General features: G+C 31.2%; 3 protein-coding genes across 10 annotated transcripts in view; 1 reads left to right on the top strand and 2 right to left on the bottom strand.

Annotated features, from left to right (window-relative positions):
* The first annotated feature begins 295 nt into the window (after positions 1-295).
* Positions 296-1746, top strand: LOC134833824 (polymerase delta-interacting protein 3-like). The gene is made up of 2 exons (XM_063848281.1): positions 296-482; positions 542-1746. Exons 1-2 carry the CDS (start codon positions 397-399, stop codon positions 1572-1574), a joined length of 1119 nt encoding a protein of 372 aa, XP_063704351.1. The 5' UTR covers positions 296-396; the 3' UTR covers positions 1575-1746.
* Positions 1747-3397: 1651 nt separating this feature from the next.
* The window catches only part of LOC134835614 (inositol hexakisphosphate and diphosphoinositol-pentakisphosphate kinase), a 42904-nt gene continuing 32964 nt past the window's right edge, over positions 3398-13337 (bottom strand). For 3 of the 8 annotated variants that reach the window (XM_063850505.1, XM_063850507.1, XM_063850509.1), the window contains exons 10-13: positions 8810-9017; positions 8505-8546; positions 4241-5551; positions 3398-3884 (exon numbers count right to left, since the gene is read on the bottom strand). In XM_063850505.1, coding sequence (XP_063706575.1) covers positions 3640-3884; positions 4241-5551; positions 8505-8546; positions 8810-9017 — 1806 coding nt within the window. In that variant the 3' untranslated portion in view covers positions 3398-3639. The remainder of the gene's footprint in view (positions 3885-4240; positions 5552-8504; positions 8547-8809; positions 9018-13337) is intronic. The other 5 variants (XM_063850510.1, XM_063850506.1, XM_063850511.1 and 2 more) reach the window with 5 other exon arrangements.
* On the bottom strand, positions 10384-13155 carry LOC134833420 (integrin alpha-PS2-like). Its single transcript, XM_063847732.1, has one exon. It carries the CDS (start codon positions 13153-13155, stop codon positions 10384-10386), a length of 2772 nt encoding a protein of 923 aa, XP_063703802.1.

Raw genomic sequence — 13337 nt, 5'->3', positions numbered from 1 at the left:
CACGCGAAAAAGTTTAATTAAGCCAAATTGAATTTTTAAGACTTAAAATTTTAATTAATTCAAATTTAAGGTTAAGTGTTATTTAAAAAAATTAATAATTTTAAATTAATTTTATAATTTAAACTAAATAATTTAAAATTTTAAATAAAATAAAATAATTTTTTTAACTGCTAAAAAGTGCATATATGCGAATTATCCTATAAACTCGTTCAATTTTATCAATTTCGTTCGTCTCATTTTTAATTGTTTTCAGTGAAAAACAGTACTTCGAGATCGAGTTTTTATTTGCGGAGAGACCATTTCCAGACAAGTTTCAATAGTAAAAAATATTGAAAAATTCACTAAAAAGAACATTTTTCGGAAGGTTATTGACGCATTTCATCAAAAGAAGCAAGAATGGACAAAAGTTTGGATGAAATTATAAAAGCCACGCGCGTTGGAAAGAAACAAAAGCCCGGCAATAATGGCAGAACACCAACAAAGTAAGCGTTTTTCGTTTGTTGTTTATGTTGCAATTTTTACGCTTTTTCATCGTTTTTAGGAAAGGAGTATTAAACAAGAAGCCTTTCGGGAACAAGAAATCTCCGGGAAAGGGTCCCGCGGTAAAACGACTGAACCAAAAAGCATCTCCGGCACGTCCTTTAGGCGATGCTCGTGCAAAAATCGCTCAAAAGACGCGTTCTAAAATTACCGATGCGCGTGTTTTGTTGACAAAAAAGCAAAGAACACGTCCCGCTATTCCGCCAGGTGGATTAAAAACTCGCAAAAATCGCGTCAAAGTTCCACAAATGATGGCTGACGATGACGATGACATGATGATGGATGAAGATATGGATTTTGATGGTCCGGCGCCCGTTTTGCGACGCACTGTCAAAAATAATTACGTCTTGCCACGCACGTTAGCGACAATGCCGCCGCTTCCGACATTTTCGCGCACCGTTGAAACAGACCCATTTGACTGTTACTTACCCTATGAACGACCTCCGGTTCGCCCAGCACCTCCAATGTACAAACCCGAGCCAGTTTCGTTGTTGCCCGATGACCCATACACCGATCTTTATGACGAACCCTCACCGCGCAAAGGGATTTTACGAGGCGTTCAAGGCAATTCCCCCTCACGGAAGGCAAGTAACGCTCTGAAATCCCGTTTGTACTCGAAACCTGATCCTCGCGCTCCGAGCGGTATTTTTGGGCGTGATCGTGATCCCGATCGGGAATTCCATGCAGCGCCGCCAGCAGCTGAGGCTTCGTATCCCAACGGATTCCGGATTGTCGTAAGTAATTTACATACTTCTGTGTCGCAGAGTGACATTCAAGAGCTCTTCGAGGACATTGGACCTCTGCTTGAATCGCGTCTCGTGAGACCCGGCGTTGCGGAAGTCATTTTCAAGAGACTCGCCGATGCGGAAAATGCCGTGGAAACATATCACAATCGACAATTGGATGGACAACCGATGAAATGTTTGCTCGTGCGACAACGCAACATGAGCTTCAAGACACAGTCAAGTCAACATCCTGCCAATAAGATGCCATTGGATCTCGATACGGTGCATAAAGTCTTGTTTAAACGCTAAACAAGGAGAATGAAAATGAGATTTAGATTGGAAATTGATGCTTTTTTCTAGAGTTAATGAAAAAAAAAATAAATGAACAATGAACAAATTTTTTGACATATTTCACAATTTATTTATTAGTTACAGCTCTTCTACATTTTTTTTTTATTTATTTAAATAAAAGGCACACTGATAAATATTGTTCGTAAAATTACCTATTTTCTTTGGGTAAAAAGTTAAGAAAATTTTTTCTAAAAAATAATTGAAAAATCCCAAAAATTAAGTAGCTGAGTAAATAGAAATTTAATTAAAGTCTAAGTGAATATTTAAATATTGTTGAATACTAAATTAAAATATTTTTGCGATTTTGTGAGAAAATTGTCCAAATTTTTGTAAATGTTTATTTTGCCTTAAAATTATATTTTTCTTATGAAAAAAATTTATTTTATTGAATTTGATTTTAAAATTTATGTCAAAAATTTCAAGTTAAAAATTTAAACAAAAATTTTTTGTAAAAAAATCTGTCAAAAAATTTTGAAAAATAATTTTTTTGAAAAAAATTTAACGAAGAAAATTTATGTTTAAAATACGATTTTCAATACAAAAATTCTTAAAAATTGAAAATTTTTTAAAAAAATTTTGAAAATTCCTTGAAAAGTAAGGAAAAGGACCACAAAATGTTCAATTTTGATGAAATTTTTAACTTTTTTTTTTATTTTGCCCCATTGGATTTTCGACTTTTGAAATTTTTGCATTGAAAAAAGTTAATTTGGAACGGCCTAAATAGTTTAATTTTTTTTTTTCAGATTTATAATATAGAAACTAAAAAAAAAAAACCTTTTTAGAAATACTTATTTTCATACAAAATGACTAAAATTTTAGGGAAAAAAATTTTTGACCTTTAAAGTCTTTAACATTGAAGTTGACCTTTTTTAACCCCTAATCTACCCATTTGTTAATAACATTTTGGCGAGAAAAAATAAAGAAAATAATAAATAAATAAATACCAATAAGGTACATTTTGAAGAAAAAATGGAACATGAAAAAAAAATTAAAATTTTCAGGACTATTTAAAATTAACTGTCAAAAAAAATTTTGAAATAAAAATGTAAATAATTCTTATGGAAAAAATCCGTTAACAAATTCAAAAAATGGTAATAGTTAATGGAACATCAATTTTGAAGTTAATAGAACAATATTTTTCCATAAATATTTGGATTTTTTTTTTAGCAATTATTTAGACCAATTTTGAATTATTTTTCACAAAATCTTGAACAAATTATGAAAAATTCACAAAAATTCATTCTCAAAAATTTTGTTAAAAATATTGAAAAAATTCGAAATTTCGTTAAAAATTCAAAAGTTTTACGTAAAAATGTTAATAGAACGAATTTTAAAACCTATTTTCGTTAATAAAACGGATTATTTTTTTTCCATAAGAATTATCTATCTAACTAATGGTCTCGATTTGATGAAATATTGGATTTATTTAGCTTTCTTGAGGTATATAGGCTGCAAATTCAGTTGCAAAGAACGAAAAGAATTACATAAACATCTAAAAGATGTTTATAAAAGAATAATATTCAATTTTGGTGCTCGATAAAAAAAAATCATTATTTACAAACAAAATATATTAATCATTTCAAGTCTTTACCAAAAATATTATTTTTTATAATTTTTCAACCAATTTGGGCTTAATGTAAAAATATTGCTTTAATCTGTCTATTTAAAAAAGATTTTAAAGATTTAAAAAAATAATAATGTTTACCTTCCGCAGAAAAATTTTTTGAAAAAGTTTTTTTTTTTTTAATTAATATTTTCTCAGAATTTTAAATTTAAAAAATTGATGAAAACGTATTTTTCTTTGTCAAAAAAATCATTTCGAATATAATTTGAGTCCTAAAAAGTAAAAAACAAGACTTTGTGATTTTATATAAAAAAATGGACAATTTTCTCACAAAATCGCAATTCAAAAAAATATAATTTTTTTTTATACTGAAAGTCGATTAAATTTAACTAAAAATTTTCAACTAAAAGTCAATAACAAAAAAAAAATCTCAATAAAATCTTATAACAAGTAATTCCTTCATTCCTGTGGCTTCGTTTCTTCCGCTTCATGTTCAACTTGCTCGTCAAACTTGTCGCTTAGCTTTTCCTCCGACATTGACGTTTGCGGCGTCGACGGATACTTCGGAGGCGACGAACCAGGCGTCTTAAACCACACATTTGACGCCATTTTGTGCAAAAATTCATCCAATTGCTTCAGCGACAACGCATTATGGAGCGTTTCCAATGGTCGAATTGGCGGTACTCCGCCAAAGCCTTCAATACCTGTTCAAGGAGAATTTAAGAGTAAATTTACGGGGGAATTTACAAGATGGTTCACATTTTGACATTGACAACACATTGAGGTTAGAAAAGCCAGATCGCGCGAAGGCCAATTTTGTAATTAAGCTTTTTTGTTTTTGTGGTTTTTTTAGGTTAGAAATGATGGATTTTGTTTTTGGGACCTATTCTATCTATTTTGACGGTTTTATAAATACACACCATTAAAAGCAGTGCAAAATTTGATTTGCAGACAAAACATTGATTGACACAAAAAGTAAAAATATTTGTTACCAAATTTCACTGCTGAAATTTTCGTTTCTACTAAGAGAGATCAAGTTGGTGTGCATTTATAAACTTACTTAGTACTTTACCTGAGGGCGTCGCCGTACTCGGGATCATGTCGCGCAAATTGGGTGCCGAGCTACTTCCTGATATGACGGCGGTGCTAAATAAGCTATTTGTGCTAGCCGCCATTTTCCTACTAAAGCCTAAACTTTTGAAAACACCCATCTGGCCAGAGGCAATGCTGTGCCTTTGTCGTCTCGTTCCGCTTTGCGGCGAATCTGTTTTCGTTGCCGGCGTCGTTGAAGATGATGATGGAGATGACGGCGGTTTGGTTACGGCGATAGCAGCAGCATCATTTTTATCGTTATCATTAGACACACAACAAACAACAATGGGGGATGAGGCGATGGTGTCACACGTCGATTCATGTGGCGAATTAGTAAGTGGGCAAACAACATTAGTTAATTGATTATTACTATTAGAAAACGCGTCATCACGTTCTATGGTAGTAGTATTATTAATGTCATCTAAGTTTTGGGGGGAGGGAGACGGGGGGGAATTTTCGTCGAAACTCGCATACGGCTCGGAATTGATACAAATGGCGGGAGTAGCAACGTGAGTTAATTCAATCGATATCTCGTCACAACAGAGCTGTTCGCCAGGGGGCGCCAGCGACGAATTACTCGTTCTCGTAACATGCAATGGGGGCGTTGCGATCAAACCGGGATAGGAATAAAACGAGGCGTACGACGCACTGTTCCGACGTGCTGGCGAGGGACACAAATCGTCGTGCGACGTCTTTTGGTGCAACGACGTTTCGCACGAGCTCGAATAAATCCGGCCAAACCGTAAATTCCGCTCGTGCTGCAAAAAATTGAACGTATTCAACTCAAAAGGGCTCGTTATGTACATCGATGATGATGATACGTTGGATGCAGCGCCATCTCGTCGCCCAACCACTGCAGATGGTTGTTCAAACAGATTTTCGCATGAAACGGAACGCGCAATTAGTTGCGGAAAACTCGTGGAATATTCGGCGGGAAAAAACGGGAGAAAGTCGTTACCTAAGGTCGTATCGTGACTGTTAAATGAAAAGTCGGCGAAATCGGAATTTGATGCGGAAGAAGAGGCGGGATTTGGGGGTGATCCAACGACGCACGTTAATGGCGGCAAAGTTAACGGTTTTTCGTTCGTCGCAAGAGGCGAAATTTTCGGACGTGTATTGTGCAAAATCAAGTCATAAACATCGGAATCGGGCAAGTCGTAGTCTTCGCACGACATGAGACGCGAACACGAAGAAAATTTGATCGCCGACAGAGGTAATTCATTCGTCGCTGAACCACTTTCGAAACTGGGATCGAGCTCGATGTCGATGACGAGATCTTCTACACTCAAGCGGGTTAATGGGGATCGGAAATTAATTCAAAAAAACGAAAACGAAAAAAAAATAACAAATCAAAACAAAAACGAACGAAAATAGTTACCCAAGTAATTAATAAATGTAATTTAATCGCAACGGAAAAAAATGAAAAGAGAAAAAGAAGAAAATTGGTTCATTTTAATAGAATGTAATTTACAAAACATCTCAAAAAAAATTATGGAGATGAAAAAAAAAACACAAAATCATGCAACGACACTTAAAAAAATAAAAAAGAGGCTTACAAGACAACATTCAACAGCAAAAAAGGAAGGTACGTTAATCAGTGCTCGTAAAAAACGTGTTACAAAGTGATACGAAATGGTTTTTATTTTATGATCGTCAATTTATGACTAAATCCAGATTATTTCTGAAATTTATGAGGACTGACTTTTTTTACTATTTTTTAATGAAAAATTATTTTTTTTTTAGTTTCTGATGAAAGATCGTTAAAAAAGTATGAAATGTTGCCTTGAGATGTGTTTTTAATGAAGACCAATTAAGGGAAAAAATCAGAAAAAAAATTCACGAACACGAGAAAAAAAGCATCACAAAAAAAAAATTTTGACAAAAAATAAGGAATTTTTTTTTTAGGAAAAAAAATCAAAACAAAAAAAAACGATAGAGAAGGAAGAAATAAGAATCGATAGACGAAGAAAAGAATTTGACTGTCTCCTCTTTTTGAATTTGCAGCAAACATCCCCTCCTCCGACTAAATTCTTTGAGTGAAATGATCTTTTTTATTTGTTTGTAAATTTTCATTTTGAAAATTCAAAAACATTTTTTAAAATTTTTTTGATCATTTAACGCCAAAGAATTTGACAAACAAAAAATTAATTGGTTATTGTAGCATTTTTTTTCGGAAGACAGCATAGACACGGACTATTACCCTTGGCCAGATGAGTATCGCCAAAAATTAATAGGTTACAGTTTATAATATAAAAATAATTAATTAATTAATTAAAAATTAGTAAATATAGAAAAATTTATGCCAATTTTTGAGGTTAATAAAAATTATTTAATTTTTTTTGTAAAATAATTTTTTTTTTTGGTTTTTTGAAGATGAAATAAAAAAAAATGGTTTAAAGCAAAAATAATTCAAGATGAGTAAATGATTTGATTTTTTTTTTGTAGAAAAAAAAATATTTATATGTACATTGCGTGGGCTTTACTTAGCCTTGCTTGTATTTTTTATTATTTATTAGAAATTGGTTAAAAACACTCATCACTCAAGTGAAAGGAAAAAATATGTTCAAAAGAGAGATAGAGAAAAATATTTAGTGAAAAAATTAGATCAGCAATCCACAAAAAAGCAAAATTTGAAGTTGGTCGGGTTTAAAAAAATAATTTTGACAGTTAAAAAAAATTTATTAAAAAATTATTTTATTAAAATTTTTTTAATAATTTTTTTATTAAATTTTTTATTAAAAAAAAAATTTTTAGCGAACAAAAAAATAATTTTTCATTCAAAATTTTAAAAAATAAGATTAATATTAAATTGAATTTTTCATAAATATTTTTTTTACTTTTAAATTATTTTTTTTTTAAATTTGACATAAAAAATTATTTAATTAAAAAATAAATAATTAAATTTTAATTTTTTTAAAATTTTATAAAAATTATTTGAAGTAATTTGATGGGTTAAAAATTTTTATTTTTTATTTAAAAATGGTCTAAATTAAATTTTTGACTAATTTTTCATCAAATATTATTTTTATAAAAAAATATTTAACTGACCTTAACTTTAAAGTTAAAGTTAAATTAAGTTAAGTTAAATTAAGTTAAATTTTAAAAAAATAAATATTATTTAGAATATTTTTATGAGTTAATGGTTTTTAAAATTTATTTAAAATAACATTTTATAATTTATTGAATTAATTTAATTTGTATTAAAATTTATTTGATTTATTTATTTTTTAAATATTTAAAATAATTTATTAATTTAAAAAAATATATTTTTATTTAGAAAAAAATTTAATTTTTCTGATTTTCTTTTTTTTTTTGTATTTAGAAATATGTAAATATTTAAATAACCAACATTTAATTATTTTTTTTTCATTTTATTTTTAAAAACTTTATTAAAAAAAAATTAAAAAATCACGAAAAATAATTTTTTTTTTTAAATTAATTTTTTAATAATTTTTTTTAACTTGTCAAAAACAATTTTTACGAAAAAAAATTCATTCAAATCTAAAAATTTTTCGAATTTTCGTGATTTAAAAAAAATCAATAAAACGGAATGCTGATCTCTTTATTTACGTCAAAAAACTGACACAACAAGCAATTAAGCCATAAATAAAATTAATGGACAACCATTCACGATTATTCCAAACTAAAGAAAAAAAAAATACGTCAAAGGTGCTATCAGCTATTAGAGCCATAAAGTGTGGAATCAAGTAAGTAATAAAAAAACGCACATTTTAATTGAAATTTTCCATTAAACTAATGAAAAGTGATAGCGACGATAAATCGATGTGCGCCGAATGACAGCAATAAAAAATAAAAATCAGCAACATTCAAGTGCGAAAAATAGGTTAGTACAGGGAAATGTAACCACGGTCAGTGATAAATATTGTTCTCGCTCTAATTAAATGTCTCACGTCGTAAACAAGGGAGTGGAATGTCCCATTTGTTACAAGGACGCGTTTTTGTTTGTTTTTTGTGATTTATCCGTTTTTTCTCTATCTAAGGCACGAGGTTTGGTACCAAAAGGGGTGAAAATTGCGCGATTGTGTTACTTTTTGGTTAAAAATTCATTAAAAAAATTAGAAAAAATAAAATAAAAAAGCTCACTCGCAAATATTTTAGCGATATGCACCAAAAATTGACACAAAAGTCGAAAAAAAAATCAATTTGTGACGATTTTTGGTAAAAAATAAAATTTATGAGAACATTTTAAGAATTGGATATAAAAGATATACCTTGATTATAAACGGCTTGCAAGCTTTGATAATGTGTATGATCTGAGTAAAAATAATAAATTTTCTTATATAAAATTATCGAAACATCGTGGAGCAGAAAAAACAGTGGAAAAGAATAAAAAATATGACAGAGAGATGATGAGTTCTACTTTTTTTTCCATTTCATTCTCTGGGATTTGACATTCAAAAAAAATGTTATTTCATTTAAATTTAACCAAAAAAATTCAAAATAAAAAAATTCTAAAGGGCTCTACTGTCAAAAATTATTTTTGCATTAAAACCGTGTCGTGAAGTGCGAATCTTACCCGTTTTCTTGTAATGTTTTTGTTCCAAGGATCGTGGGCGCATTTCGTAATCAGGACTCGTGGATCGGTTGACGTTCTGTTGATGAATTGCCAGCTCTTCGCTCAAGCGTTTCGCTAAATCGGAAGCTTCATGCCCCGATACGGTATGGGAGTTGCCAATGTAGACGTTGCGGGATCGTTTTCTCTTGTCGCAGTCCGATTTGCGGGTCTAAAATGAGAAAAAATATTTTTTTTTGTTAAAAAACAAATTATTATTAAAAACTTCGAAATGTTGATTTTTTTATTTCATTAAATATTGGCCCAAAATATTTGTAGATGAACAGAAATTAACTTTACAATGAATATTTATTCAATTGTAGGTTAAAGAAAATTCATTAAAATTATTTATTTATTTTTTTTTTATTATTATTATTTTTAAATATTTTTTTATTTAAAAAAAAATATTTATTTTTTTGTCATTTTTAATAATCTTTCCTAATTGATATTTTTAAAACAAAAATTAAAATTTAACTAAGTTAAAAATAATTAAAAAAAAAATTATACCTAATTTTTTTTAAATTTTAAAATTTAACTTTTAATTTATTTTCTTTTAAATTAAATTTGAAATAAAATTTATTTAATTTAATTAATAAAAAAAAGAAAAAAATATCAGACATTTCTTTTCTTTAAAATCTTATAAATATTTTTAAACAAATAAATAACTGAAAAAAAATATATTTTTTTTTTTAAGTAAAAAAAAATAATTAAAAATATGTAATTAATAATAATTTTTTGTCATTTTTAATATTCTTTTCTAATTGATATTTTTAAAACAAAAATTTAAATAATTTAATTTAATTTTTTAATTTTAATTTTTTTTTAATTTAATTTTTTTAATATTTTAATATTTAAATTAAATTTTTAAATTTAAATTTAAATTTTAAAATAAAATAATTTAATTTTTTTTTTTAATTTAAATAAAATTTATTTATATTTTTTCGCAAACAGTAATTTTTTAAAAAAAATTAAAAATGATAAAAAAAATATTTTTTTTCAATTTTTTTAAATAAAAAAAAATATATTAACATAAAAAAAATTAAATTAAAATAATAAAATAAATTAATTATTATTTTTAAAAATTATTTTTTATTATTTTTCAATTTCCCTTTTTTTAATTTTTTCTAATTTTTATAAAATATTTTATTTCAATAAAAATTTTTAAATGAAGTCTAAAATCGGTTTCAATAAAAAATTCAAACTAAAAATGAAAAAAAAAATCAAATTCAGGGCAATAAATTTCATTGATGCATTTTCCACATATTTACTACATCCACTGAATTCTGAGTCAAAAATATGTGACGCAACGTGAATAAATTTACGATCTCATCAAAAAACAATTTTTTTCTCGTTGCATGAGTTCGATGCATAAATTAAGTGAGAAAACAGATGGATTCGGTGCATTTCTTGATGATTTTTATTTTTTTTTTAAATAATTCTTCAAAAAGTGTTTTTTTTGATTTAAGACTCATATTAAGACACAAAACGCTCAAATTAACAAAACATAAATCTGGATAAAAATTCGTTTAATTTTTTTTTTAATTGTATTTCTCACGTTCCGCGTCTTCTTCTTCGACAATTTGATCTTCTTCAGGCAACTTTTTGCGTTTGAAAAATCCTTTTTTCCACAAAAAGATCGTAATTGCCGACAAAATTAACGAACCCACAGCCACTGCAAGGACAATATGCCACATTTTCGGAGCGAATTTTTCATCCAGCACCGGAACCAAGAAATTTTTCAACTCAAAATTGACGATTTTTTGCGTGGATGTCATGTTCAAAGGGAGTTTCAAGACGTTCGCTGTGCAATTTGTGGAGATAATTTGTGAAAAATTCACCATTTTCATGAGAGTTGCGGTGACAAGACGGAATCTCAAGGTAATTTGGGCGACTTCATGGAGCGAATTGATGGAACAAACGAGCTCAGCGACGTTCAAATCGACTTTCGAAGCTTCTCTTTTGGAAATTTTCCGCTCAGGTGAGTTAAAATTTTGAGTTTTTTCATCAACCAATGTCTGAAGTTGATCATTTTTGGTCTTTAACGTGACATTTTCCGGATTAATAAGCGCCGAGGACTCACATTCGATTGGTTGATTGGTAATTACTTCGAGCAAGTACAAAAAATGTTCATTTTTAGAGGTTTTAAAGGGCCACGAGATCCGCGCCTCGAGCTTTTCAATGGCGGTCCTTCCCAAATTCTCAAAATTGTAAGTATGAACAATTTCTGCTCCAATTAATTCCTCTTTTGTACCATTTTCAGGGTAATTTTTCACTTTTGGATCATAAAAAACCTCATATTCGGGCAAACTTTTGCCATGAACGTTCAACTGAACATCTCCCATGATCCGAATTTGGCTTGAAACTTCATTATCAGCCATTGTCGTGTCCTTATCCGGGTTCGAAGCACTCACGGAAGCCGTTAACTCATACTCTGCCTTCAATAATTCCTGACTTTTGTGCAAAAGAGTCACCGTAAAGTTCGTAAAACCGTCTTTTCGACGAAGGGGCGTGGCTAAATCGCAATTTAAAGATTCCTCGGAGGCAGTTTTTGTCACGGAGCAGTCGAGTTTTCGCCCCGTGCGGCGTTTGAAGGACTGATAACTGAACCCAGGAGGGATTTTCAGCTTGAAAATTGTGTCAAAGGCATCATCAGCGATATTTTGAACTTGAATTTGGACGAGAATTGCGCCCGGATCGCCGTAAATGTACGAAGAAACGGTCTGGGCGTGTACTTGAAGGTCTGGGAAACATTCGTTGATGCAATCTTTCTGCACGGATAACGTAATAGGCGTTATTGGTTGCCTATTGAGGATTGGTTGAAGCTCTGTCGTCTCTTTAGAGTTGGTTAAAAGCTCCAAATCCGCGTTAAACTTGATATCGGGCACATAACCCCAGAAATTTTCGCTTTGTTGGATGTCGTAACGCTCACAAAGCTCTTTTCCGCTGGTTAATTCGAGATTTACTGCCTTTTTATCTTTCATATCGTCCATGAAAAGCACCCGAGAGGTCCTTGCAGCATTACGATCCGTGTCTAACCTCAAATTCATGCTAAAGATCAAATTTTTTGGCAAACTTTTCCCGCTGAAACTGAGACAAACCTTCACTGTGGTGCACGGCTGACCATTTTCCGAGCTTTTAACACAAGCAGTTTTCGTTGAAATTGGTCCCAAAGTACTGAGAGTCGTTCTGACATTCACAATCGGTCGAGTTTTGTACAAAAAAACTCGATTTCCGGTTATGGCGCCTACCGCAATATCCGGATATCCGTTTCCGTCGATGTCTTTTCCGCCTGCGATTGAAAATCCAAAAGTTTTTACACCCGAAGCTTCTAAAATTTGACTTGGTTTGACGTTATCGTGCAATTGTGTCGATCCGTGATAGATAAAAACTTTCCCAGCGCCCGCGAATGGAGCTCCAACGGCAAAATCTCCGATCCCGTCGTTGTTGATATCGCCTAAGGAGCAAACGGAAGTCCCGAAACGTGATTGCGCTTCATTTCCGGTGAGACGAATGACGTTCCAGTCGTTTGTGGTTTGAAGATAAATGTAAACACGCCCCGTTTCGTAGCCATTTTGGATGTTTTGGCGCGAAAAAATTGGCGCGCTGATCAGCAGATCGTCTCTGCGATCGCCATTGAAGTCGCCCGTAGCGAGGGAATATCCGAAATAGGCGCCATATTGCTCGCCCATGATTTGAAACTTGTTTCCCTCGAACTGTGCGGTGCTGCGGGAGTCGTAAATGACAACGACGCCCTTTTTATTGTAACGAGGTGCTCCCATGGCGAAAGATTTGACATTTGCATTGAACTTTCCGACCGTCATCGAGTATCCGGCGTACGAATATGACTCGAAACGGATGCGAGAATAGCAAGAACGCGAATAAGGAAAATGAAAACACGATCCGTGCCATGAAGAGTAACCTACATCGCCGAGAAAGATGTCGTCTGAGGAAATTGCCGCACTGAAACCACGTTGAAACCTATTGCCATAAGGTCCGTTGATTTCACTGACAGAATTTGCTTGGATATAAAAGCATTTTCCTCGAGCGTTGAACAAATCATCATAAAATTTTGGAGCACAAACGACAATTTTTCCATTTTCCTCGCTGACGATTGTCGCTCCGAGCATTTGTCCCGCTTTATTTGTCTTTCCCGCCAAAATTTTTTCGATAATTTCACATTTTTGCGTTTGATAGTCGCACAAATAGGCGGCGCCACTCATTTTTCCGTGGCTTGTTGTCACATTTGGTGCTCCGATGAGTAATTTATTCTCGTTTCCCGCTTGGAACAGAGAAACTGTGTAACCGAACATGGCGTCATCTTGCTTTGTGGGCTCATGGAATGTCAAAAAATTTTTTGTGTCAACATTGAACGCGAAAATTTGAATATTAAGACTTAAAAAAATTATTGGGAAACGCCCCAACATTTTTTTTTTCTTGTAAAAAATTAATTTTTTTAGAGTTTCGAATGACTTTCTTGAAGGAACTGACCTGA

The sequence above is a fragment of the Culicoides brevitarsis genome, chromosome 3, assembly GCF_036172545.1.
Source record: "Culicoides brevitarsis isolate CSIRO-B50_1 chromosome 3, AGI_CSIRO_Cbre_v1, whole genome shotgun sequence".
Lineage (NCBI taxonomy): Eukaryota > Metazoa > Arthropoda > Insecta > Diptera > Ceratopogonidae > Culicoides > Culicoides brevitarsis.
This window is presented reverse-complemented; position numbering and strand designations above follow the sequence as displayed.

What these genes read in the sequence shown, in the direction of transcription:
- LOC134833420 (XM_063847732.1), bottom strand. Translation starts at nt 13,155, where the DNA reads ATGTTCGGTTACACAGTTTCTCTGTTCCAAGCGGGAAACGAGAATAAA.
- LOC134833824 (XM_063848281.1), top strand. Translation starts at nt 397, where the DNA reads ATGGACAAAAGTTTGGATGAAATTATAAAAGCCACGCGCGTTGGAAAG. An exon ending in AATGGCAGAACACCAACAAA is followed by an intron (nt 483 to 541) that starts GTAAGCGTTTTT and finishes CATCGTTTTTAG; the next exon opens with GAAAGGAGTATTAAACAAGA.